Source organism: Aulonocara sp. 'chitande type north' Nkhata Bay, linkage group LG13 (assembly GCF_057382095.1).
Source record: "Aulonocara sp. 'chitande type north' Nkhata Bay isolate Kocher_YH1m ecotype deep benthic linkage group LG13, A_spYH_male_GT1.1, whole genome shotgun sequence".
In the NCBI taxonomy this organism is placed as follows: domain Eukaryota; kingdom Metazoa; phylum Chordata; class Actinopteri; order Cichliformes; family Cichlidae; genus Aulonocara; species Aulonocara sp. 'chitande type north' Nkhata Bay.
The window spans coordinates 3,417,199-3,444,319 of NC_141356.1; the positions used below are offsets into that span (position 1 = coordinate 3,417,199).

The window sequence follows — 27,121 nt, forward strand, 5'->3', positions numbered from 1 at the left end:
TCTCACCCTGCCTGTAATGGTCCATGCAGGCCCAGCCTAATGGGGTGGACACTGGTGTCAACTTCATTACTTTACATCTCCCGCCAAGATGAAAAAGTCTCTCCCTGCTTGCACTTTGACCATGCTTCGTTAGCGCTTCCCTCCGCCTTTGCCTTTTTTTAACCTCCGAAGAAAATGTGAAACACTTTCAGAAATGTGTTCATGAAATTATTTTGTTTAGGGGAGATAGCGGAGCTGTAATTATGGGAAATAAGGCTACTCAGTGTGAGTACAGGCCTGGCTGTTACTAAAGGCACTGATGTTTTTGCATTCACCATTTCAGAATGAGTCACTGGCTGCTTTTCTTCGCCAACCGGAAACCTCCGGGGCTGCAGTTCCTTTAATGGACACTTGAGGGTGGCTCAAAATTGGAATCACAACCTAATGCCCAGATTCAGCCGAGAGATAAACATTTTCAGCCTGGTGTAAAAATATTTGGGGGTCCTTTATTTCTAATTTCTTCCTTCATGGCAGCTTTATTCATGGTAAATATTTTTTTTGAAACTGGATAGTATTTAGGCAGGGGTGGGCAACACTTTTCCCTAGAGGTCCAAGTCTGAGTGTCTTACAGCCAGCAGAGGGCCAAAACCTGAACAACCAAGTAGAAACATGGCACACAAAGAGCTGAAATCTGTTAGAATCCATGGACTTAAACAGACATGTTAGATTCTTTTCCCAGAAACCAACAACTTACTGTTAAAATATGCTGAGTTTTCTGCTGTACCTTAATTGTTTAATATGTGATACATGCCTGCATGAGTGAATAAAATAAACATTCACAGATACAAACAAGCAGCACTCAGAGAACGCAAACCTCGACCGAGGCATCTCACTCTGTGTGCAGTATTTCTTTTTATGGACACAGTAATGTCTTGGTAGCTGGAGATTGGTACACCAGGGCCTCTGCTCGTGGCCTCCACCTGGTGCACATTGCACCCAACCCCTATGGCACCCCCTGCGGGTGGTGGGCCTGCAGAAGGATGGGCCCATGTCCTCTTTTTGGGCTGTGACCAGCCGGGCCCCACTGCCCACCACCAGACACTCGCCCTCAAGCACCCTTGACGGGCCTGGCTCCAGGTAACCCTATCACAGGCAGGGTGATTACTGTGTTTTCTATATATTCATTTTGTTTTCTTCGTTCTTTTTTACGTTAAGAAGTACTTTAAGAAATTTGTAGTACAGTGAGAATCAGATAAGGTCAGCATGACAGAAGTTTACTTTGATTACACAAACATTGTTATTGGGAGCAGATAATGACTAATAGGTACCGATTTGTAAATAACTGGAGATGAATAACTTATATATAATTTAACATTATATTTCTAACCAAGCAGCAGTCCCCTAAAAAAACGGAATTGTCTCGTATTCAGAGAAAATATTACGCATTTTGTATTGAGGTGAAAAGGAAGGCAGTTTGTCCCGTACTTCAGCTACAACGAAAAAGACACAAAGCTGAAGTTCTTCTGTGTCTTTGCAGCACAACTGCCTGTTCTTCTCTCATTCGCTCCCCATCCCTCTTCTGTTTCTACTTCAATCATGAAATTGATCAATGATCAGCTGAGCTTTTCAGCTTTTCTGTCGCAAGTCCCGTCTCTCTTGTTTGTTTATCGCCCACTTTGCGCCAGAAAGAAGAAACCAGCGGAGCTCGGCAGTAGATTGACCTTTAGATTGACCTTTAGGTCAATCTACTGCCCTTAAAGGAGAGGTCAGAGGTCAGATGTGGTATGATACCTGTTGGTTAGACCTTGGTGGATGTAAGTCAGATTTTAAATGATTTTTGTGTTTACACACAAACACCAGAAAAAACACAAGCTTGTTAGTGGAGACAATTATGAACATATTCATGGTCATATTCATGAATGTGAATAAAATCATTTTCTGTTCTGTGATGACCTGTGTGAGGACTGTTTTACAGATGTAGCATTATAGACCTGAATAAAGAGAACAGGTCTAAAATGAGTGGAGTGGCTTCCTGATGGGTGCGTTGTAGTTGAGGGCAGCTTCGTCACCATTAACCTATTTAACTCAACTGGATCTCAAGAACATGGTTGTGCTCTTGGTAACATTTTTGATGGAATTACCTAACAAATATTACAACTTGCTGTGAGATAGATACTCCAAGAGGTTTGTGCAGTTTTGGCTACTCTTACTCAACACAGGTGACCCTCAGAGTTTCTGGATTCAGGTTGCTAACCAAGCTTGCTGGTGAGTTGATACTTTTCTTCTCCATCCCACAGTCTAAAATATGGTCAATTCTGCCTCCAAAAACCAACATGATGGGTGCAAAAACTCACATTACAAATTCCAGAAACTCATCATGTCTTTCATTTTTAGCTCACCCAATGCTTTCCTTAACACATTGACGGGAATTTTGAATACATTAAAACATTTTGAAATAGCATCCCATTTACAAGATAACACATGATGCTGCTGATCTAACACAGTGAAAGGGTAGCCATGTGGCAACGACAAAGCTCCTTACAGGGAACTGGCCCATTACCCTGTTTTTATTCTTGTCTTATCTTATTATTATCGGAAAATTCACCAGTTCCATTCTATCCTGTTGTGTCTCTATGGTCACACTCACCTTCCACACCTAGACTGAAAATCAAAGGCAGGTTTAGCTGTGGTCATAAGTTGGCTGAATTCATCTGTAAAACTGCAGCTGTTAAAATATGTCCTAGTAAGCAGGAATTTCAGACAATCTAAAAAAAATTCCGATTCTAAAGATACTTGAGAGTCACAGTGAGATATCTGAGAATCTTTTTGAGGAATTTATTGATTCACATTAGTGAATGAAACAAACTTTTCAAGCCTTATCAACCTTCTTTTGAGTTCCCATAAAGAAACAAAACACACAGAGAAGCAACAAGTGCCTCAAATACGGGGGGAAGTGTTCAGGAATTTACTTTTTATTAGAGGCTATTCAGCTCCTGGCTACCAGATATGGAAAAAAAATACATTTTCAAAGTTAAAAGCATGCAGATAACATTTTGGCAAAAAATCATGGGTGTAGATGCAGATTAACTTTTAAGGGTGCTTAAAAGGGTCCCTGATCGCCACGCTCGAAGGTGGAAGTGCCTGCTGTTAGAGTGTTTTCCTGCTGCCTTTGTTCAGCTAAAAGAAATGTTACCTTTGAACAAATTCCACCAGAAAAGGAGTGAAAAGGTTGCTTTTGTCTGTAATTTATAAGCGGCTTGATCAAGGACTTTAATCTGATAGATGCAAGTTTTTGTTTTAAGAAGAACCATTTAAATACACCTGCAAACCAAGAACACTTCCTCACAACACAAGCTTCATTAATATGTAATGGTTTCAGAATAGGATACAGAAACACCGCCATGGACTGTACAGATGAAGACACACGGTCCTATATGTCCACTGGAGATCGCTTGCCAGCCATCTTTCATCTCTTGGCCTGTGCCTATAGGCAGAGAGACAGAGAGCAGCAGGCAGAGAGTAAATTTGTTCTAAAGCCCCTAGTTAGGCATGCATATATTCCTATTATAGTCAGCGCTCCCGGAACAAGACAACAGACAGCAAACAGAATGACCTTGAAATATTTATCCCCAGCCTCGCTTTGGAGAATTAAGTTTGGTGTCAGGGGCAACTTGCAGCTATCCAGCTCCACTTTGTGTGGAAACATGTACTCTCATGAACACACACACACACACACACACACACAACCATCCTCCTTTAGCGGGTTATGTAGACTGAGACAAATGGCTCATGTACCATCTTGCAGTTTTGAATATTAAAGGCGGTCAGGGAGGCAAAGCTTTGATTGGGACAATAAAGGCTGATGAACAGGATCTTAGAGCATGGGAGAGGAGTGTGTGTGTGTGTGTGTGTGTGTGTGTGTGTGTGTGTGTGTGTGTGTGTGTGTGTGTGTGTGTGTGTGTATGTGTGTGTGTGTGTGTCACAGTGCAAGGGACACAGCCAAAACCCTGAAGTGGAAGCCAGGAGCTGCCCGGCCCAAAATGCGGTCTGTGTGTGTCTGTGTGGTGGGCAAGTGGGAGGGTGAAGAAGGGTAAAAAGTGACCTAGTCCAAGCAAATGTGGGTCAGATTGTTGAAGAATGTTGTAAATTGGTTTAATGTGTGTAGTTTTCTGTGACTTTGGATTGTAACTCAAACCGATTGCATGGTGATGTAAGTTTGTTATTGACTGACCACATTTGACTGAGCACTAACTTGCTTTCATGAAAAAAAATAGTTACAAAGGAAAAACTACAACCTGCTATTCAGTGAGCTAATTTACAAGATAACCTGAAAGAGCTGCCAGATGTTGACTGGTAGGTAAACAGGAAAGCTAGCAATGAAACTAGGTAAAAGTTTAAAATTATACTATCAGTTTCTCTTATAATTAACAGTCTTGATTTTATTAAGAACAGTGAAACTATGCAGCTCATCTGGTCACAAAGCAGTATAGTATAAAACATGGATGTAGCTTCTGTGAAAGTGCTTTAAACCTGCATTCTGTCTGAAAGCTACAGCTGTGCTAGCAAAATAGCTGATGACTTCAGATGAAGTCATCTGAAGTCCAGATGACTTCATGGACTCACTCATTTTGGATCATACTGAAGAAAAGTTATATATTTAAAAAAGGAGGACTGTGCATGGTATTACGGCTCATTGTCTGATGAGCAGGCAATTTCACAGTCATAACCTTAGGCATGCTTAGCTTAGCTTAGCTTAGTTTAGGCAACATCGCCTTAAAACTTTCTGTCCCTCACCTTATTTTTAACATTATCTCAGCTATTAGCTTCTTCAGAATATCTTGAAGAAATGTGAGCTAAAACTGTTTTTGTGCCCCAAGTTTTGAGCTTTACCATTTTAACACTTGATCCAGTCAGTATTGACAACTTAGCAACTTTGTCGCTATATTTAGCGAGTTTTCAGACCCCTTTAGCGACTTTTTTTTCTAAAAAGCGACTAGCAACAAATCTGGTGACTTTTTCTAATGTTATTGGAGACTTATTTAAGACGACTTTTTGACGTGAAAGGGCATGTTGCCTTACTCTTAACAAGCAGCGGGTGCTGCCGTGGGCACCACACCAGTGCTAAAGCGTTCACGGGCGGAGGATAGTCCTCCCCCAGCTGCAGATTCACACCTATGCGTCCAAACTGCAAATGAACCGCGCATGAGTGAAGCCACTGCTCCCGCACTGACTGTAACGCAGTCAGTTCTTCTTTTACTGTTATGCTGTTTTGTGGATCACAAGGTTTAAAACTACTTATAAACACACACACACAAAGAAACTCCACCAGAGTGCCTATTTCAGGTCACTTTTGCCGGTTGAAGCCCGGATAAAGGAGTAGGGTTGGAATTGTGACATTAAAAAACAATAATTGCTAAAAGATTTAATTTGTAGTTCTAAATAAATTCTAAATGCATTTAGGACGGTGTTTTGCTCACTTTATGTCTCTTCCACGATGTTATTTCTCTCTCCAGCAGTGTAGGTTACAATCAGAGATGGGCAGTAACGCGTGCGTTACTTTTAACGCGTGCGTTACTGTAATCTGATTACTTTTTTCAAGTAACGAGTAAATTAAGGGATTACTATTGCAAAATCGGTAATTAGAATACCGTTACTTTCCTGTAGGAACGCTGCGTTACTGCGTTACTAAAACCGTGATTTTATTTGCGAGAATGTCTCATGACAATGATGTAAGCGAGTGCAATATATCGAGTGCGAGAGAGAATATGAGCGTGCAGCGTTTTAAGTGTGGAAGTACTGACCGTATTTTAAGTTTGATTCCATAAAAAGTGACAAAAACATTAGTGTCCGTTGTGAGTGGGAAGAAAACTTCTTTTTACAGCAAAAAAAACCCTAAACAAGCTCCGAGTGCGCAACGACGTAATGGGAAATTCACAGAGAAACTCGCGGACTCTTCCACTGACTGCTGCGGCACACCTGCACCAGGGCAAACCTCCGCCTACCCAATTCCTGATTTACAGGTGAAAATAGAGCAAAACGACTGCTAGTCTTTGATGTTATTTATTTTCTGCTGTGTTTTACTTGCATCTATTTGAAAGATTGAGTGTAAACACAAAAAATATTTTTATTTTATGTGCTGGAATGTGCAGAAAATAGGTTTAAATGTTAAACTAATTTCTTCAAGTCAGAGAATGTTGCACGTAATTTAATTTTTACTTGATGCATAAAGTTAAAAGATTAAAACTAATAAAACAAGTTAAAAAAAGAGACTTTTCCATTTGATTACATTTTGTATGATGGATTATGCAGAAAAAGTAGAATTGGGCTGAAAGATCTATCGCTTTATCACCTATTCAGGCTGTAAATCGTGTTTTTAAAAAGTAACTGAGTAACTAAGTAATTAATTACTTTTGAAAATAAGTAATTAGTAAAGTAACGGGATTACTTTTTTGGGGGAAGTAATCAATAATTAGTTACTGAATACTTTTTTCAAGTACCTTGACCAACACTGGTTACAATTACATTAGCATGACCAATTATGCAAATTAGGTGATGGCGTCATTTAGCGACTTTTAAGACAGCCAATAGCGATTTTCCTTACTGAGGAGTTGGCAACACTGGATCCAGTACACCATAGAGCAGCAACCAGCTAACTTCATGGCTTTCTGTGCTTAACTGCTAAAAGAATTAATATCACAAAACTGATATGTAGGACTCAGTTCAGCATCAGCAAAGATCATGGTAGAAGTATAACTTCCAACTTTCAGGTGTTATGACTGCTGAGTGGTGAAACATCTAGATCGACGGCGAGTTAGCGTACATGTGGTTTATCTGCTCTGTTTAGCCTAAATAGCAAATGCTCTGGACCAGAAAAATAAAGCAAAGCACTTACACAACCAATTAGACTACAAAGGCTGGAATTACAGGGAGGACTTTTCAAATTAAAATAGATTAGAGTATTAAAGTTTTCATTGGTAGTGTTTTTATGACTAAAACAATTCCACTAAGCTACCAAACATGCAAAGATGCCTTTCCTCTCATAATGTGTGTTTTACCAACTTAGTTTGAAGTTAGTATCAAACATCATTGTTCTTCCTCTTCAGCCAGAGATCAAAAAGAATCACAAACAACTTTGTGATTTATTTGGAGATATTCTATGTAATGATCCATTACGGAATATCTAAGGGGACGTCTGTACAGAGGAAACATGTTGGAGGCTTCGCCAAAAGCCTCTTTGTTGTACTTATGTAATTGTCATGTTCATAGGGAATTTTTATTGAAACAATAACAAAGCGCATGTCCACAAATTAGCTTCACTTTCTCCCATTCAACTTCTCATTGTCTGCAATGCCTGTGAGGGCTTACAATAATGGATGATTGGAGAGGAGAAAGGAAAAGCAGTATGCTGTGTGTGTGTGTTTGTGTGTGAAGGGGGAAAGCATGTTGGCAGTGTGGTAAAGAAAAGCCTGCTGGATTGTTGGAGCACAGTGGAAGGATGCCTGCCAGTTTCTACGCCACCGGGACTCTCTGACCTGCGCTTCTGTGTGTTGTGTTTGATTGTGTGTATGCAGCTGAACTCAACAACAGAAAACCTCCGCCTGCTCCAGCATGCGTTCACACTGTGTGTGTTTGCTGTTTCACTGAGTGTGAAACTATGTGTTTCTACCCTGCGTTCAATTTGTGCTTAAGCCGTGTGCACCTGCGTATTATATTGTGTGTGTGTGTGTGTGTGTGTGTGTGTGTGTGTGTGTGGGAGGCAAGCAGATGAAGACGGTGCTTGCCTCATATTCAATGTGATCTGCAGCCTCACCTCTGTCATTATATTTAGCATACGATCCAGCTCCGTGTTTCATTATGCATTCCCATCTACTGCTCTGTGGTGTGAATCTTACATCTCAATTAGCCTCTGTGTTCTGGACATAAAATGCATTATTTGTGGCAAGCAATGGAAGACCAAAGCAATTCAAACTTGCAACTAAAGTGCACATGAATGACCCATCGTAATTTAGTCTCACACATACACATAATGTGTGCACAGCGATTTAAAAACATCCATTAGTTTTTTTTGTTTGTTTGTTTGTTTGTTTGTTTGTTTGTTTTATTTGTTTGTTTGTTTATTTGTTTTTTGGGGGGGAGTTTTGTCTTAGATTCACACAGATGCAGCTACAGTTAATGTGAGCATGTGATGTATTTTTTTTTATTTACATATTAAGTACATCTACTGAACCCTTAAAACAAGATCTAAACTTTTCTAAGACACTCTCCTCAGTATTCATAATTTTGCTTCTCTGCTACACGGAAATATTTAAGCTTTAGCTTGTCAAAGGACCCCTTGATCCCATTTCAGCACACAAGTAAATAACAAAACCATAACTTTTTACCCAAGCTAACCAATTACTTTTTCATCCCTGTTGTTCACGTAATATTTTTTAGTGTCTAAACCTAGCCAATGAGACACAAACCACAGGAAACTGGCTGACAAACGTAAGGGACATTTAGCACGAGAACCCATTAAAGGTCACTTCAAGGGACAATGGGTGAAATAACCACTGGTGATGTAACATGGGCGGGTCCTGATTTGAACTTTTCTCAACTTTTTCTCAGTCTTGTCTACTGACATATGACAGGTTTACTTTTAAGCAACCCAACACCTTTTTATTCCACCACCGTTCTAGCTTCCTGAGCGGACATTGTTGCTTTTTAAAACACCACTCTCATCAAAGGATGCCTGGCCATGCCAGAACAGTGCCATACAATGTTAATGGGTTAAAAGATGTTAATTAATAAGACTAAATAAACCTAAGCACGTATACCTGCCAGCTGGCAAAGCTGGGTGTATTTGGAGATATTGCTATTTGATTTTTATATCAGTTTTCCCTTTTACATTAAATGTGCAGCAGTATGCTGTCAGTTGTGATGCTGACACTTATTGTCATGAAGCGACGGGGGGTATTTGGTTTTAGTTGTGTTGGCTATCACAGTGAGAGAATTTGGAGTTTGATCCTCTACACCTTCATACATGTCAGCAAGAACGTCTGAGAATTTCTGTTTAAATTAAGGCTTAGATCCAAGGAATGTGCTGCTTCCAGTCTGTACTGTACCAAAGAAAATGATGTGAAACTTTAGTAAAGAATGAATATTTTGAAATCCTTACATTCACTTTGCAGAAAATCCTGGAATCAAAATCAAATAAAACCAAAACTACCTCTACAGTCATTAGGAGTAATCGAGAAAATAAGCTTTTCGTAATTTAGATCAAGTGACCCTTTAAACACAGACCATGCCTTTGTGGTGATAGTCTGCAGCTTCACTAAGAACAGCAGAGGATTTGATGTCTTGCTCAAGGGCACCTTGACGGTAGTTGTTCAAGGAGGAAGCGGCTTTACTCGAGTCACAATCCAGGCTCAAAATGCTGCCCACGTCACGTCAGCATAATCTTGGATCCTTGCCCAGACAGTTTTCCTTAATCTCACATTACCATATCTTTTATACAGAGCTATATGAACCTCTGAAATGGTAGTGAAAAACCTAGATATACATGCACACATACCCTATACCCTGCTAGTTGTCTCTTGGTGTTATGGGCAAGAGCCTGATTTTGCCTTTTTATCAACACACTATAAAAAAAATGCCAGCAATATGACAAACATTTTCTTTTCAATTGTACCATCTAACGTCTAAGCTGACTCTTAGCACCTTAGCAGAGATTGTATTTCTAAAAGATGTTATTTGTTTAAACCCTAAAATTACCAGGTGGAAAGTTAAAAGTATGGTGCTTTGATCATGTTAAAAATAAATAAATATTAAAATTAGCAAATGCATCACTTTAAAAAATAAATAAATGAAAAGATGAACTCAAAGGTCTGGATGATAACCTGATACAAACCCTACTCTTAACCCTAGATATATCACCAGTAACCTGGCGTTAAGAGGTTAGTCTGACCGTTTTTAGAAATGTACATAAAAAAGCATATATCCACAACCAATACTGTAAGCAGTATCATCCTAATATACAGATCCAACGAAATACAGTAAATATGCCGAGGAGTCTACTATCTTGTTCCAACATCTGGTTTTAACAGAAGTCCACGTCTGGGAGGAAGGTCACCATGTAGATTGCTCAATCAGACAAGACCTGGCAATCCCAATATCAGGTACCTTACTACAGTTCTCGCCAATGTGGTCCTGTAAATTATCTTCATTCAATATTGAAAAGACCTTCAGATTGTCCAGTTTCCTGAAATAACTGCAGTAGTCCTGTAGCAAATGTATTAAAGAAAGTAATAATGAGATTCTAATGGTTTCTTTTTTTGATATTTTATAAAATATTAATACATACATTGGTTTTACAAAGTCTTTTTTTTTTTAACAGAAGATCAGAGAAAGACCGATAACCAGTGAAACAATAACTAATTAGGTGTCTGAACATGCTGCACAAGTTATAACACTACATAGTCACTTATTACTTTTTTGGTCATAGTTAGATTAGTTAGTTTTATTCGTATTTAACAAAAATAAGAATGAAAAGTGTTACACAACCAAAATCTACCAGAAGCAGATACTTTTGATATCTTTGTTTTTGGACACACAACCGCAACAACTCATATTGGAAAGTTTTCATGTCCGTTTTCTGTCTGCTTGGTAATGACTCACATTTATGAAGTTCATTCAGGCCGGTACATCCAGTCCCATGAACAATAAAAGAACTGTGAGCTGAGAGCATGTTAATGACATAAAAATTGAGTGGTTTTGTTTTGATAGAATTCTATCCAGTACATGTTGATTTTATTGAGTCAGTTCTAGTTTAACAACCCAAAGTTAAAGTGGCTCAGGAAATATAATCTGTACGAGAAATAACACCTTGTATCCTTAAAGTCTAATTTGTGTTCCCTCGTGATGCCTCATTAAAAGAAAAAGTTATGCATTACAATTAGGAGACAGGGTTGAAACCAAATGACGGCAGTATGCGTCTTCATTTGCCCTCCTAAGCCTTTGGCTAGCGATGTTCACTGACCTGTCACAGTCAGCCTGGCTCACCTTCTCCAACAGGGCCCGACAGCTGACACTAGCGCTCCCCTCCTCTTCTCTTCCTAATGTGTTGTGATAAGGAGCTTATGTGAGGTTTCCAAGGCAAGATTACCCCCTCAAGGTATTTTAACAGTCTGCCATATGTGGGCGTACGTTTCATGATCACTTCCATGCAAAGGTGACGCTAGCAAGCAAAGATGTTGACCAGGAGAGGGGGGTGGGTGATGTTTACACGTTAACCTGGTCTGAAAGACAAAGCTCGGAGAGGCCAAAGCCTGAGGACATGACAGAAGTGATTTCCATTGTTTTTCTGACACGCAGGGACATGTGGTAGCCTGTAGCTGTTGCAGGGATCAGCTGTCCGCATGCTTTTTGATTGCATGAGTCTGCCAGCAGGCTTTGCTGAAGTGAACGCAGTTATTGATTTTAATTGGGTGCATGCCCTTCTGAACCCCCCAAAAATAAATACCAAAAGCAGATGTGCCGATCCGGTGAAGTGCTTTCTCGTGATCCTACGTCAGTAAGACACAATGGAAAAGGATATTCTAGCATCCTAATCTTTGACAGCATTTCAGCAGCAATCAGTTCCACATGCAAGCAGTGGCACTAATGCCACAGAGTTTACATCGACAGATTGTGATGGTTTTCTTCTTTGTCTATATGCTTCGAGCAACTGGCTTCTACGTGAGTGTGTTTCGTGGAAATGCGTGTGCGTCTTGATGCAGACCCCACATGTGTAGCATGCTGGCATGTGAGCGCTGATCCCCTGAGCTCAGACTCTAAGATGTCGATAGCCAACCTGTAAATGACAGGCACAGAGGGAGTGTGTTTAGCAGTTTTGCTGGATCTTAAAAAGGTCACATACGCACACACAGACATGCACAAAGTCACATACACACATATATAAAAGGACATGCCAGGATGACCCCCTTTGTCACCTCCATCTAGGGCCAAATTACTACTTTGTGCAGTATTTCTTTAAGCTTCCTGAAGTTTCGGTTACTTTTAAAGCAAATCCATCATTCACATTGTTCTAATAACATCTGGTTACGACGGGAAACTCTGAAACTTTGCAGCTGCACCAAACCAAGTTGCTGCCGTCTTGGGAAGACACTCCAGCTCAAATTTGGTGGATTTGACTACAACTGAAGGATTATGACTGGTCTGTTGGCTGAGAGAAGTCTGTGACCCCTTGGGCCTATAAGAGACTTTGAAAACTCACTGGATAAAGAAATCAATTAAAAACTGCATTTTCACACAAATAGAAATTAGAAACATAAAACCTGTTTTTCGAAGAACTTTCTTCCCTCCTGTGGGGTTCTAAACACTGAAACGTATAAGTCGACTGAGGCTGCATATTACACACAGTTTTAGTGCTGGAGGCGATGGAGCAGTGGCCAGATACCACTTGTTGATTTGGGCTCTAATGTTCATAGAAACAGTGTGGCTGTGGTTTTGCTGTTCTGTCGGAGTGATTTTGATTAGTTTCAGTAGATCAATTCATGGTGATGAAACTGTAGAAATACATTAAGTTTCTTTCTCAGCAATGCTGGCTGTGAGGCTCAACAGTGTCATTTGGCTGAGTGACTGTGAAACCACTTTCTAGTCCAGGATGCAATTTTTCAGCAGCTGCTGTATGGACTGACTGTCACGTGTCAACAAGTAGTTGCCGGGATGAAGCAGAGTAGTTTGGGTGATTCCTTGACTTTTCAGTTAAATCCTTGATTGTTTGTTTGCCTTAAGCACACACACCCAGAAACTCCAAAAAAAGTTTAACACAAACGAAAAGAAAAAAAGTAAAGATTGAAAAAACACTTTGTGCTGTCTGTCTTTTATTCTTTTATACACTTTCTCTGCACATCTTCACCTCTGTGCACTCTTTCCTGCCTCGAGAAGTCTGAAATATCATTACTTTTATAGTGATTAAAATATTTACCGTTAGAAACACAACGGCTGAGAATGATGAGCTGTGGTGGAATTTTTTTAGAGCTGTTCCTTTACTAAGTACCGATGCTACACAGGGCGATCGTGGCTCAAGAGTTGGGAGTTCGCCTTGCAATCGGAAGGTTACCGGTTCGAGCCCTGGCTCGGACAGTCTCGGTCGTTGTGTCCTTGGGCAAGACGCTTCACCTACCGCCTACTGGTGCTGGCCAGAAGGGCCGATGGTGCGATATAGCAGCCTCGCTTCTGTCAGTCTGCCCCAGGACAGCTGTGGCTACAACTGTAGCTTGCCTCCACCAGTGTGTGAATGGGAGGATGACTGGGTGTGTAAAGTGCTTTGGGGTCCCTAGTGGGGACTAGTAAAAGCGCAATACAAATACAGGCCATTTACCATTATATACACAGTTTATTATTGCTAAAAAAAAGAGAGAGAGAGAGAAAAAAGTAGCTATTCTACAGACAAATGGTCTCCACTTCTCCCCAGTCTTTTATAGATTACTATTATTGCTGCTGATGTTTAAAGTTGAGCTCTTTATTATTTATTTTTTCAATGTGTCACATTCTATAAAATCAAGTTTACAGTGTGTCTAAAACAAGTTTTTAATAAACCTAGAAAACCAGACCTCCGCATTGATTAAATACACCATATTAAATATATTAATAAAATGTAAAAAAATAAAATAAAATCTCAGCTGAATGAAAAGCCATGAAATAAAAGGTCTACAGGGGGGTTTAACATCATTAATGGAAAACTGAGGGGGTGTATTTATCAAAACCGTGGACTAAACTTTACGTATCTGGTTAAAAGTCATCACTTATAGATTGTGGTTGAGCCTGTTCAGTCTCAGTGGCTGGAGTTGAGGTTCCCGCTCAGTCATCAAGGCTTTCACTGGTAACATGTTAAAGGAGTTTTTATTTTCTAAATCTATTTTTGATACTTTCTTCACACTCCAATCTAACTCCTACATCGAATATGTTAGCCAAGATGGCTTGCAAGACAAAACTTTTTCTCGTAATTTACACATTTACTTGTTACACATATCTGTGCATGAGTACAATAACTCATAGCAATGAAAAGAAGAGCAAGGAACAGCTTGTTTAAATTCAATTCATGTTCATTTTATTTAGAAAGCACCAAATCACAACAACAGTTGCCTCAGGGCTTTAGCATGCTGGTTTTCTCTCAGAGACATCAGCACTGATGCCACCAGTGCTAGCTACCTTTTAGGTAGGGCTAAAATCCCACATTTTCTTGTGTGTTTAGTGTTTATGCGTTACAACTTCTCATCTCCACTGTAGAAGAATTTAGTAAAATATGTGGTCAGAGAATTGTGGCAAGTTCCAGATGTTCACAAATGCAGTAGCTAGCATGACAATCATAAGATGCTGTAAACATCCTTTTTGTTAAATGTACAACTCAGTGTTCGATTTGAGACGTTTTCCTCTTGAAACTCACTGTATGTGTGCACTGTGTGAAAGACTACATGAGAACTCCACTTGTAATTTTGCATTTATGTTATTTTCACTCAATTTTTGTTGATGTTGAATGATGAAAATGACTTGCTTAGGTTTAGGAGTAGATAACTCTGTGACTTAAAGTCAAGCATTGCAGCATTCGCTCAGTTCCCTGGCGGACTACTCGTGCCCTTACATACTAAAGTTTTGTCACTGGGGACCAAGGGACCTACTAAACAATTAGCTCTGGCTCAAATTCCACTTCTGGTGTAAAAACATGGAGTATAACAGTAATGCAGTACTAATGCATGCACATTTTTTTTTCTTTGCAGTGGTTGAGCGGTTTTCCTTCTCTGATGTCCTCCCCGAGCACTGGAAAGAGCACAGATCGAGCCAGCACAGACAAGTAAGTGAGAACATTTCATAAAAATCAATATGAACCAATGTTAAATTATGACATGTTACAGTAGACAGTAGTATAGCAGCTCTTTATGTTGCGCTTGCACTTGTGGCATCACCTGTGTATGGTGTCACTGGTGCCGCAGCTCTCTTGTTTTTTTCTTCTGTTTGTTTCTTTTCTTTTTTTATCTTTCTCCACCATCCTCCCTCCATCTCTGTGCTGCCAAGCCTGAGCTTGGTGTAAGAAGAACAGAAAAAAAACAAACTCAGAATGAGAAAAAGAAAGAGCGAAAGAGGGAGGGAGATCGGATTTCCATTCCACATTGGATCACTGGAGTGGAGTCTAAAACCACAGAGTGCGCTGGCACTGGACAAAAAGGCTGGATTCAATAAATATGTGGACTAAGCCCTCCTATTCAGACCCTGCAGTATTGAGTTCCTTATTTAGGTCATTTAGACTGGGCAAAATTGATACAGTATGCAGCTCAAATCTATAGCTCTATTTTTTTCTTCTCCTTTTCTCTCTGTCTTTGCCCTTCTAAATAAAAAAGAGATGAGAGGGAATCCAGTGTGTGGGAGTGCAAGAACGGCAGCTAGAGAAGGAGCAACAGAAAAAAAAATAGGCAGGGGGATTTTTTCTTTTCTGTGCAACACTGGGAATGTTTGTGTATTTTGAGAAGAATGACAAAGACAAAAGAGAAGCAAAAAATTAGGCAGAGTTCACGTAAAGGAAAAAGAGATTGAATGAAGGAGATTAAGACAGTGATCCAAAGACAAAGTGTGTGTGTTTGTAGGAGAAAGGTGGTATTTTGACATTTTATTAGAGTCTCAATGAGGTCTGCACAAGACAATGCTCTCCTGCCTCCTCGTTTAGCCTGATCTTAATTGGCCATTAGATTGAAAAATAGCCCATACCTCCTCCACCTCCTCCTCTGTGCTCTTCCTCTCCTCCTCTACTCTGCAGCTTCAGAGCTGATTAGACTTTTGATTTACTAATAAACACAGAGAAACAGATTAGCTGCAGAGCGGCGGTGGCAACAGCCAAGCTTTACTGTGCCCGGAATAGGAAACTACCCGCTGCGGCCTCTGAAATGCTTGCTGAAAGCTAGCTAAATTTAGTTTAGTCTTCTAATTTAAAGTGCTCTGATACTAAAATTAACACTGACAACTGGTATCTCTTTGAATAGGGATAAACTGGTCTTCACATCTCATGGAAACGTACAGTTTGGGGGTTTTGGGTTTTTTTTTTTTAAACATGACACAATCAAAGTATTTTCTGGAACTTGCAAAGTTTCATTCCCCGATGCCAAGCCATTTTAAGAATATATTAACCTGCTGTTTTGTTTGTTTTGTTTTGTCGCCCTTATCTTCCATAGCTGCAGATGACTATGCTTTGTGCTTTTTCTTTCTACAAAACTCACACTGGCCTCTTATGATAAATAAGACATTACCCACAATGAGAGGAACTCAATCAGCGCTTGTGTTGGCTGAGAGTGAGAAAGACAGGGATAATTACTCACTAAATAGGCAATCACCGAGGTGGCGCCCACACAATCAAGCCTGCATGTGTATTTTGGGGAGCCTTCACAGAAATGCCGGCCAAAAGCCTCAGAAAACGACGAACCAAGCAATAAAGTAGGCAAACAGCAGTCCCATCGGGCTAATACTGTAAGCACGGGTCACAGGTAGGGCTTGAAAGTGTTTTTTAAAGGGCTGTAATTCAGACTGCAAACTCATGTCCGATTGCAAAGCGAGAAGAGACAGTCCTGCATCATGAGTAATGGACGAGCACGTTCCCCTTCATCATTCATTCCAAGCGGCAATTGAGTTTCGGTTGTGTATATTCTGTGTTGGATTTTGTGTTCATTTTCTTCTCCCACACCTTCTGTGAATATATCTGTTTAGTGGCTACATAGGGATTTTCTGGAGTCATAAACTTGACTGATGACTAGACTGACAAAGAAAAAGTGGAGAGCGCAGACTGTATATGGACAAAGCCACAGTGTCATCTGCCAGTTTGGACTTCCATTTCAAAGCTTTGAGTTTGACTTTCTAGCCATCCTGACTGTTTCTATAATGCTCAAGACTGTATTTGAACATACCAGCCAACACTATTGCTCGCTACCTAGCTTTGTTAGTAAGGCATATCTATAATTCATTGTAGCATTAAACTGGGTGCTAACTTTGGGGAAGTGGAAGACTGGAAATCAGGCCTTAGATGTATTTATTTCTGCCATAAAGTATGACTTTTTTAGCACAGTTGTGGAGCCAACCTTAAGGAAACTACCACTAATACTAGGAGAAAGACATGCAGGTAGCAGAAGGACTAGGAAATGTTTTAATTTGCTAAGTTTGCTGAATTATTTTGATGAGTCAAGTTCTTTTGAATTGCCTTTTTTGTTTTTGTTTTTAAACAATTTTTTATTTAATTGCTTTGACTGACTAAAAATAAGTTTTGCTGTTGTGTAGATAATAATTGTCTAATTCAGTGCTGTTTCTGTCTACTTGCTCCCAGCTGTGGCAAAATTTTTATCTTACAGACAATTACCATTTTCAATCCTCTTGAAAACCTTAAATGATGATGCATACAAAACTCACTTTACTCGGGCACAGTAATGACAGCTGACTGTGGAGCATTTCAGTACTTCTACCACTTTATTGTCTTTGAAACACAAATTGTTTGTAAGGTAGTTAAACAACTTGATAGTTAGTAATGGTGGCCATAGCTTTTATGAGTCTCAAGTCTCTTTATTTGAACAGACATTGCATATATTTGAACACACTTCAATAAGAGACCTTCCTCTTTTCTGAACTACTCTGCTGTCAGTGCTTTTTGCACTAAATGCAAAGTAAACCTGACACCATGTCTTCCTGCTGTTAAGATGAATTCTCACTAAAAGCCTCCCAGTGACTAAATGACTACAAAGGCACAATCCATCGTCTTTGATGGTCTTTTAATATGAAAAAAAAAAAAATCTTCAAAAAGAGTATTCCTTTATATTGACAGCAGCTTAACAGTGATCAAGAAAATGCTCGAATCAGAACCTAGAGGAATGTATTTGAAGATGAAGGCAGACAGTATTTCTCACAACTAAAGATTGGTCAGTATGCTTGAATATGTATCATAAAGATGTGTACATTTCACCGTGTAATATAGAATATTGGAAGTTATAGCCCACAATTTGTGAACATCACCTTTCCTTTCAAAGTGGCCAGAATTTCTTCACTAGTCTTAAGTGCTTTAGCTGAGCAGTTTTTAGTCAACTAGTCCAAGCCCAAAAGAACCTCTATAAACGAGGCACTTTTTTTTAATAGTTGTTAGATTCTGAAATGGTAAATTGGTCCACAAGGCTGTCCTGATGTGTCTTAGAGGGAACATTTAGCAGAAAGTCCGGTCCGGTGTGGCGTGGGCCATCATCTACCAGGATAGATCACACTGAAAACCTTCATGGTTTGGCAGACTGTGTGGAGGGAGGACGAGGACCCAAATGCAAGCTGAGCTGTTTGTTTGTGGCTGGTAAAAGGTACAAAACAAAAGGCAGATGCACACTGAGGCAAAACTAACTGGGACTAAACTAGGAAAAACTAAATGTTAAACACAAGAGACAAAGAACAACACCTTGATCATTATAAAAACATGGAGGCATGGAAACATAATGAGAACTAAACAGACGATCTGACAGTGAACAAAGGAAGACAGAGGACTTAAATACACAGAAGGGTAATAAGCGAAGTAGAAACACGTGGGGAACACACAAATGAATACGACCCCACAGCAAAACTAAACTCACTGAACACAGAAACACGAGACTGTCAAAATAAAATGTAACGCGCTGCGGACACTAAAGCGGTCGCGCCAGAATGTCACGCTAAAAAGAAAGATTCTTTAAAATACAAGGGGGAGCAAGCGAGTCAGATACCACAGGCACAGAGAGGGAGCAGGTCTGATCAGAAACAGTTTATTACTAGGCCAGGGAGCACAAATAAAACACCCTTAAAATGTGCATAATAAAATGTTTGCTCTCTACTAAAAACAATTCTAAAACCCATAAAACTACCATTTTCTACATTCACTAAAACCCCCCCTGCTATAATTAGGCCACATGTTCATTATGGGTCCATCAGCAGGCCAGGAATTCCTCCTTTAGAGCAGAGTCCACGCCAGCCCCGTCTTCAGCAGACAAGAAAGAGCCACCCATCTTCTTGTCCTTCCGCTGGCCCATCACTTCCCAGCCCGGCTTGCGTTCTGCACCCGAATCCATGATGCGACCACCGCCACAGCTCCCCTTGCGTCAGTGTCCTGCAACATAACAAATAGGGGCCAGAACAATGGTCCCAGAAGCGGCCCTGGCTCAAGGCCATGGTGACCCTCTCCCAATCCAGCTGCACCCAGTAAACAACAGTAGAGACCCTACTCACAAATGCAGGCAGAGGTAAACCTCTGCCCTGCTGCCAATCACACGCGTTGTCTCTTACTGTTGCCGTTCCATGAGGTCAGGACTTGGTCGCCGCATCACACTGGCCATCTCGCATTAACCTTCCAGTCTGGGGCCTCTCTCTTTCAGTGCCCAGCTAGCCTGTTTTTAAAAGGTCTTTACACAGCTGATAGGCCACCTCTGGACACACCCCTGCCTCAGCAGCCAGTGCAGCCAGTCCACAGTGGATAACAACCATGTCACATAAAACACTAAAAACCATGCAATAGAAACAGAATAAAACCATGCAAATAAAACACTCATAAATAAACACTAAAAATCAGAATAAAAACAATATACAAGATAAATACAAATTTCCACTGTGTGACAAAAACAATATAATGAAATATAATGAGATGAAGACTGTGACAACGTGACATGGACAACACAGACATGAAACACATAGCAGACTGGGCAGATGACACAGAAGGAGAGGAACATGGAAACAGAGAAGGGGAACAAGACATAACTCGAAAACGACACATAAACAAGGAAGCATGGATTAAACTTTAATTAAACAAAACCTAACTAACACATGCTAATAATCAGTGTTGGTGAGTAACGGAATACATGTACCGCCGTTACGTATTTAGAATACAAAATATGAGTAACTGTATTCCGTTACAGTTACCGTTTAAAAAGGTGGTATTCAGAATACAGTTACTTTGTTGAAATAAATGGATTACACTGCGGTACTTTCCTGTTTCATTTTGTCGCGGGTCAGGACTGTTTGGGTTTTGTTTGACAGCTACGTTCTTTCGTTCCAGGCGGCAGCGTTACGGTTGCCATGGTTACAGGGCGACGCTCTCTCTCTCTCTCTGCGACTGTGTGTTTCCTGGGTGAGAGAGCGCCTTTTCGTTGTTGTGCTAAGCTAACAGGCAGAATGCTACAAGCATAGCTCTAAAGAATGTAGCATCATGGGCAGTGTAGTCCGTGCTGCAGGGAGAATGCACTGCCATACACGTTATGTGTCTGTGAGCGCGAGGAGGGAGAGAAAGGGGAGTGGAAAGGTACGAGTTGTCGTCGAGGAAAAAACGGGAGCTGGAAGCATCTAAATATAATAATAACCACTGCAGCCAAGAAGAGTGCCTGACGAGCCCAGTTGTAAGTAAGCTATTAAGACTCGACTGTACACCGTGTTCGTGTTTTCCTCCGAAAACAATAAGTTCCGTTGGAGCAGTCTTTCAACGCCTCTCTCTGTCTCTCGCAAGAAAAATTGACCCACACAACAAAGTAAAGCTATTTTTCGGCTATGAGCCGACAGGGACCCCGCCGTATTAGTCAGAGGTCCCTTTACTACAGTTCGGAGTCGCGGACCTTCAGTAATAGTAATAAATCACACAGCAATAGTACATTCACGTTGTTGTAAAAAGCACGATAATATATTAAGTAATCCAAAGTATTCAGAATACGTTACTCTCATTGAGTAACATAACGGAATACGTTACAGAATACATTTTGGGGCATGTATTCTGTATTCTGTAACGGAATACATTTTAAAAGTAACCTTCCCAACACTGCTAATAATAACACTAGAACTTACCATTAGTCTGATACATCATAAGAAATCAGACATACAAAATACACTCAAAATGCTAAAAATGCCAAGTGCCCTGACAGAAAACAGACATGTTTTTGGCAACATCAGCAAAACCTTTGCTCATGTCCTGCCCCAGTTGAAAGATTTGACTCTCTGGAACGTTTCCAAAGGATTACTAAAGGATGTCCATCACCCATCACAGATGCACAAGTACAAGGAGACTTAACAGGACTTCTACAGCATGATCAAAAAATAGCACCTGTGTTGAAAATAAAGTCAGCCACAGTCCAATAACCAAAAACTAAACATTACTAGCTTTATAATCTTGTGATAGGATACAAACTTTTGAAGTATTCATGACCATGACAGATAAACCCAGTTTTCCCATTTGATATTGGCTGACATGAGGTGCACGAGAAGTTGGTATTGAATGTAAGATTGGCTACATTTAGTCATTCGCAAAATTTTTCAGTCATGCATGCTTTTACCCACCTAAACATTGCAGACCAAGAACCCCACAAACCCAAATAACAATCTGCTGTCTCTCTCTCTCTCTCTCTCTCTCTCGCACACACACACACATATGGACACAGAAACAAAAACTGCTCTAGATTTGGTTGAGAATCACAACAAAGAGCCCAAGGCCTTCGAGGCAAACTCCTCAGATCCCAATCCCATTGAGCATCCGCGTGATACACCGAAAGCCCATCAAATCCGTGTTGCTTTGACAACTATGCCTAATTTTGGCAGCATTAAAACACTTTGTTCAACAACCTTTCAAAGAAACCCAAAGAGAAAAAAAAACCCTTGTAAAACTGTAAATTATTTTTATGCCGCATACAGCAAGTCCATCTAATCAACTACAAATGGTGCTTAATTACTTTGACTAAAATATGAATCTATCAAACACAGACTCAGTATCTCCCTTGAACAGATAGTTAAGTGCATACAATTTAATGACAGTATCTGAATAGAAAGCATATTTGCATACTGTAATATACATTATTACTTAGCAATTATTAATTGGCATCTCGCCAGACAAGACAAGCTCCTCGGTGTGGGCGGGAGGGGATGTAGCTAATTTAAGTCTGTAAGAGACTCATCAAATTTGGCATGATCACATAATTTACTAAATGGTTATTGATTTCACTCAAGCTGTATCAGCAGCAAAATACCTTTCAGTTAACAGTGATAACACCGGTAAACTTTGTCTTTAAAGGTGCTGACACAGGAGAACCTCGGTTCAAAGCTATGTTCCTTGGTGGCATGGTGGCATACGATGGGATGTGCTGCAGTTTTCCCTAATCCTATGAATCTTGCTTAGAAAAATACACTTCCAGCTTATATTTACATACTGAGATAAAGTTTTCCAGAGTGATATGTAATTCATGCGTTTTCCATGTCATGTGTATTAATGTGTTTTCCATTGCCCCCATTTCCTTATTTATGTTTGGTATTATGAGACGTGCTGTCAAATTTTCTGGAATGATTTGATATAGCCCTAGGCACGTACATTTGTGCTGCACCACATGGTGTATCTTTCTGTGTGCATGTGTGTGTGTGTCCTAGTTTAGCTTGCCTCACAGGTTGTTAAACAGGCGATTAGGTTCACAAGGCAACACCTTTTAAACTTTGACAACTGCATTTTCGTGGGTTTAAATAGAGTACCAGTGTGCTGCATATAACAGTGTATGGGTGCATTAGCGTACAAGTGTGGATGAGTGCACAGAGTATATACTTGTCTGTGTGCTAAAATCTACCTACCTGAACATATAGCATACTAAAAGGGAACCATTTGTTGACTTTTAACTGGGGCTGCAAAGTGCAAGCTTTGCAGTGCAAGTTTTACTAATGGATTATTTATGTTAAGCATCAACAGTAAACTATTAAGAGGTACATTTTCCATAAAAGCTCTATTTTCCAACTTTTCAGCGATACTTACTATTCAGTTAATATATCATAGTAAAGTATGTGGTAAACAGCAGAAGTTTAAAGTGAGCAGAAACACATTTCTGGTACGTTCAGTTAACGAGTTATCAAAATTGAATTTAATATATAATAACAAATAGCCAGTTAATTTTCCATGTGCTGAAGTCCGATCACCCTTCAAGCCTTAAAGAGAGGCAACAAATTGTAAAATAATATCTCACCTTTGCACACAACACACATCTTTTTTGCTGCTTCTCATGTCTGTCATTTTTCATGCTGCTGATATCAGTGGTCATGTTACCTGAGAAAGTACAGGTACATGTTTAAACAGCTCAAGTAATACACTAAACACAGCCTTTTCTGTTCACCTTGGCACATAGTCAGTGTGGCTAGCCAGTGGTATAGCTGCTGTATTTTCCAAAGAGGGAAAAAAATTGTTAATACTGTAAGAAAGAGAGGACAAGCGAGGTAGATTAGACATTACTTCTAAGATAAGGACTGCTCAGTGTGAGCTTTGATACCTGAAACCTGAAAGTTAAGTTTCCCTTTTTAAATGTAATTAATCAGAAATTGATCCGATCTGTACATGATTACTGAATTTAACTGGCCACTGTATAATATGAAATGACTGAAAAACAAACTGAAATATGATAACTGTGCAAAACGCCAAATACTTTAAACATACTGTGGTATGTTAACAGTAGTGGGCTTAAGTTTGAGTGGTCCAGGTTTGACTGTAAGATGATGATGCTCTTTAGCAGCACTAGCTAAATTTCACCTTTGCACTAGAGTTATAAAAAACAACTTTAATAGCTCACGTAACATCCACTCATACATTTAGAAGGCAGTTGCCAAATCTAGAGCAACAAACCTCAGATACAGGAACAACACGCGTCATCTGGTCACAGCATGTCCACAAATGAAAGAAAGCTACTGCAAAAAAATCAGTTTAGGTGTCATTTTTCTTTATGCACTGCTACACTGGATCCTGGTTGGACTAATGTAGTCTAAACCTTTCTTTCTGGTCTCAGCAAGAATGACTTTAGCCTTTAACTTAAAATATTTGTTAGTAAGTTAAAATGTAGTTTGTAACATATTCCGTTAAGTTACTCAATGTCAGTAACACATTCAGAATACTTTGGATTACCTGATATATTGTCATGCTTTTTACAACTACATGAATGTACTGTGTGATTTATTACTTTTACTGAAGGCTACTTACTAGGGCTGGGTATCGTCACTGATTTCTAGAATCGATTAGATCCACGATTCAATTCCATTCGATTCAATTAGATTTTGAATCAGTCTGAAATATTATTATATGAACCATAATATATATGTGGGCTAGATGGCGGCGCACACAGTTGCAGCAGCTCGATGTACCACTGGTCAGTGTGGTGTTTGGTTATCTTTGTACGTTTTGTGTTTTGTTTTGTGCGCGATCAGTCAAGCGAATAACATCTTCAGCAGACATGATCTTCTTAAGATCGGAGTGAGTTACCGTGTGAGCGTGACCATGGAATTTATCCACTCACACAAAATACCAGAGGAAGTAGCGAGGAGACCGGGCGCTCCTTGGATTACTATTCCGGCGGGAGGGAGACGCAGACGGCGACGAGAGAGAAGGAGGAAGCGAGGCTGCCGGGCTGGCGTGCTAACCAGGCTAAGGAGGAAGCCTTTCAAACCACCGCTCCCGAGTTTATATCTCTCGAATGTCAGATCCTTGGCGAACAAGATGGACGAACTAAGGTTACAAATAACAACGGACAATCACATCAAAAACTCATGTATTCTTCTGATCACTGAGTCCTGGCTGCATCAGTCCATCCCGGACTCTGCTATTGAGCTAGCAGGCTACACTGCACAGCGCCAGGATAGAACAAACAATTCCGGTAAGAGAAAAGGAGGGGGAATCTGCATATACGTGAATAACAGCTGGTGTACTAACACAGTGATCATAGACCGTCACTGTTCTCCGGACATAGAATATCTGACTGTCAAATGCAGGCCCATCTATCTTCCACGGGAGTTCACTGTTGTGGTAATAACAACTGTTTACATACCGCCAGATGCAAATACTAACGTGGCACTAGCGCTTTTGCACACGAACATCAACAATAAACTCAATAAATATCCTGACGCAGTGCACATTATAGCGGGTGATTTTAATCAGGTGGATTTAAAAACAGCTATCCCTAATTTCCACCAGCATGTGAAGTGTGCCACGAGAGGGGCTAACACCTTAGATAAAGTCTATTCCAACATCAAGAAGGGCTACAGGGCAAGACCCTTACCACATCTGGGCCAATCTGACCATTTATCCCTGCTCCTAATTCCTGCATATGCCCCAATCAGGAAAACTGCGTCGACCATCACTAAAACTATAACAACATGGCCAGAGGGCGCTTCTCAACAGCTACAGGACTGCTTTGACAGAACCAACTGGAATATCTTCCAACATCAAGACCTGGAAATGTTCACAAACAGTGTCCTCTGTTACATCAAACACTGTATAGACACTGTCACAGTAGACAAGCAGATCCGGGTTTACACCAACCAAAAGCCATGGATGACCCGGGAAGTCCAGCAGCTGTTAAAAGAGAGGAACAGCGCCTTCAGGTCCGGAAGCAGGGAGAGCTACAGCAGGGCTAGAGCCAACCTGAAAAAAGGCATTAAGAAGGCCAAGGCGGACTATAGGAAGAAGATCGAGAACCACCTGGAGAGTAAGAACAGCCGGCTGGTGTGGCAGGGTGTCCAGCAGCTGACAAACTACAAGTCCAAATCAGGTATGGCTGAAGGTGACCCAGCATTGGCGGAGGAGCTGAACATCTTCTTCACACGCTTTGAGGTCACTGCACCCTATGCCTCAGAGGAACAGCTACACCATACAGCCCACAGCAGCAGTACCATCATCACTCTGGAGGAGCATGAAGTGAGGCGCACCCTGCGGGCTGTTAACCCGAGGAAGGCAGCCGGCCCAGATGGCGTACCAGGACGTGTGCTGAGAGACTGCGCAGACCAGCTTGCCTATATTTTCACCAGGATTTTTAACCAATCCCTTGAACAGTCAAACGTCCCACCCTGCCTCAAGACCTCCACCATAATACCCTTGCCCAAGAAATCTCATATCTCTAGCCTAAATGACTATAGACCAGTGGCACTAACCCCGGTGGTGATGAAGTGCTTTGAGAAACTTGTGCGTTACCACATTACAGCAGCCCTACCCAGCAGCCTTGACCCACACCAGTTTGCCTACAGAGCAAACCGATCGACAGAGGACGCCATAGCAACAGCACTCAATGTAGCATTAACACATCTGGAGAGGCAAGGAAGCTATGTGCGTATGCTCTTTGTGGATTATAGCTCGGCATTTAACACCATTCTTCCATACAAACTGGACGCCAAGCTAAAAGACCTAGGGCTTCCTCACAGCACCTGTAAGTGGATCAATAGCTTCCTCACCGACCGCAGACAGAGAGTGAGAGTGGGATGTTACACATCTCCAGCCCTAAATCTAAGCACTGGGTCGCCACAGGGCTGCGTGCTTAGTCCACTGCTCTACTCGCTTTATACACACGACTGCACCCCCGCCCACCAGAGCAACGCCATTGTAAAGTTCGCAGATGACACTACTGTGGTGGGGCTCATATCTGGGGGAGATGAGTCTGCCTACAGAGATGAGGTGGAGCGGCTGTCTTCATGGTGCAAGGATAACAACCTTCTCCTAAACACGAAAAAGACCAAAGAACTCATAATTGACTACAGAAGACACAAGACAGAAATCCAACCACTAATCATCAGCGACGACTGTGTGGAGAGGGTGGCAGACTTCCGCTTCTTGGGAGTCAGCATAGAGGGAAACCTATCCTGGAGTGTGAATACCTCTGAGCTACTGAAAAAGACACAACAGAGACTGTACTTTCTGAGAGTGCTTAGGAAGAACAACATCACACAGAGACTGCTGGTGTCTTTCTACAGAGCCTCCATCGAAAGCATACTAACGTACTGCATAGGCATATGGTACGCTAGCTGCACAGTGGCTCAGAGGAAAGCACTCCAGGGAGTAATCAACGCTGCCCAAAGGACAATCGGCTGCCCTCTCCTCAAACTGAAAGACCTACACAGTTCCCGCTGCCTCAAAAGAGCCCATAACATCATAAAGGACACCTCACACCCTGGACACTCCATGTTCGAACTGCTGCCTTCAGGTAAACGGTATAGAACAACATACACAAGGACTAACAGACTCAAACACAGTTTCTACCCAATTGCAATATCATGTCTCAATGCTACTAAAAGTAGATGACTTTCATTGCCCCTGTTGTCATTTGTGCCCTTGATGTTGGAATGCTTTCAGACATGTTTTGTTGGATGC

At 40.8% G+C, this 27,121-nt stretch overlaps 1 protein-coding gene across 4 annotated transcripts in view; it reads left to right on the top strand.

Annotated features, from left to right (window-relative positions):
* LOC147315466 (uncharacterized) overlaps window positions 1-27,121 on the top strand; it is a 496,228-nt gene that overhangs the window by 313,270 nt on the left and 155,837 nt on the right. For all 4 annotated transcript variants that reach the window (XM_086258292.1, XM_086258291.1, XM_086258294.1 and 1 more), the window contains one exon: window positions 14,736-14,809. In XM_086258292.1, coding sequence (XP_086114418.1) covers window positions 14,736-14,809 — 74 coding nt within the window. The remainder of the gene's footprint in view (window positions 1-14,735; window positions 14,810-27,121) is intronic.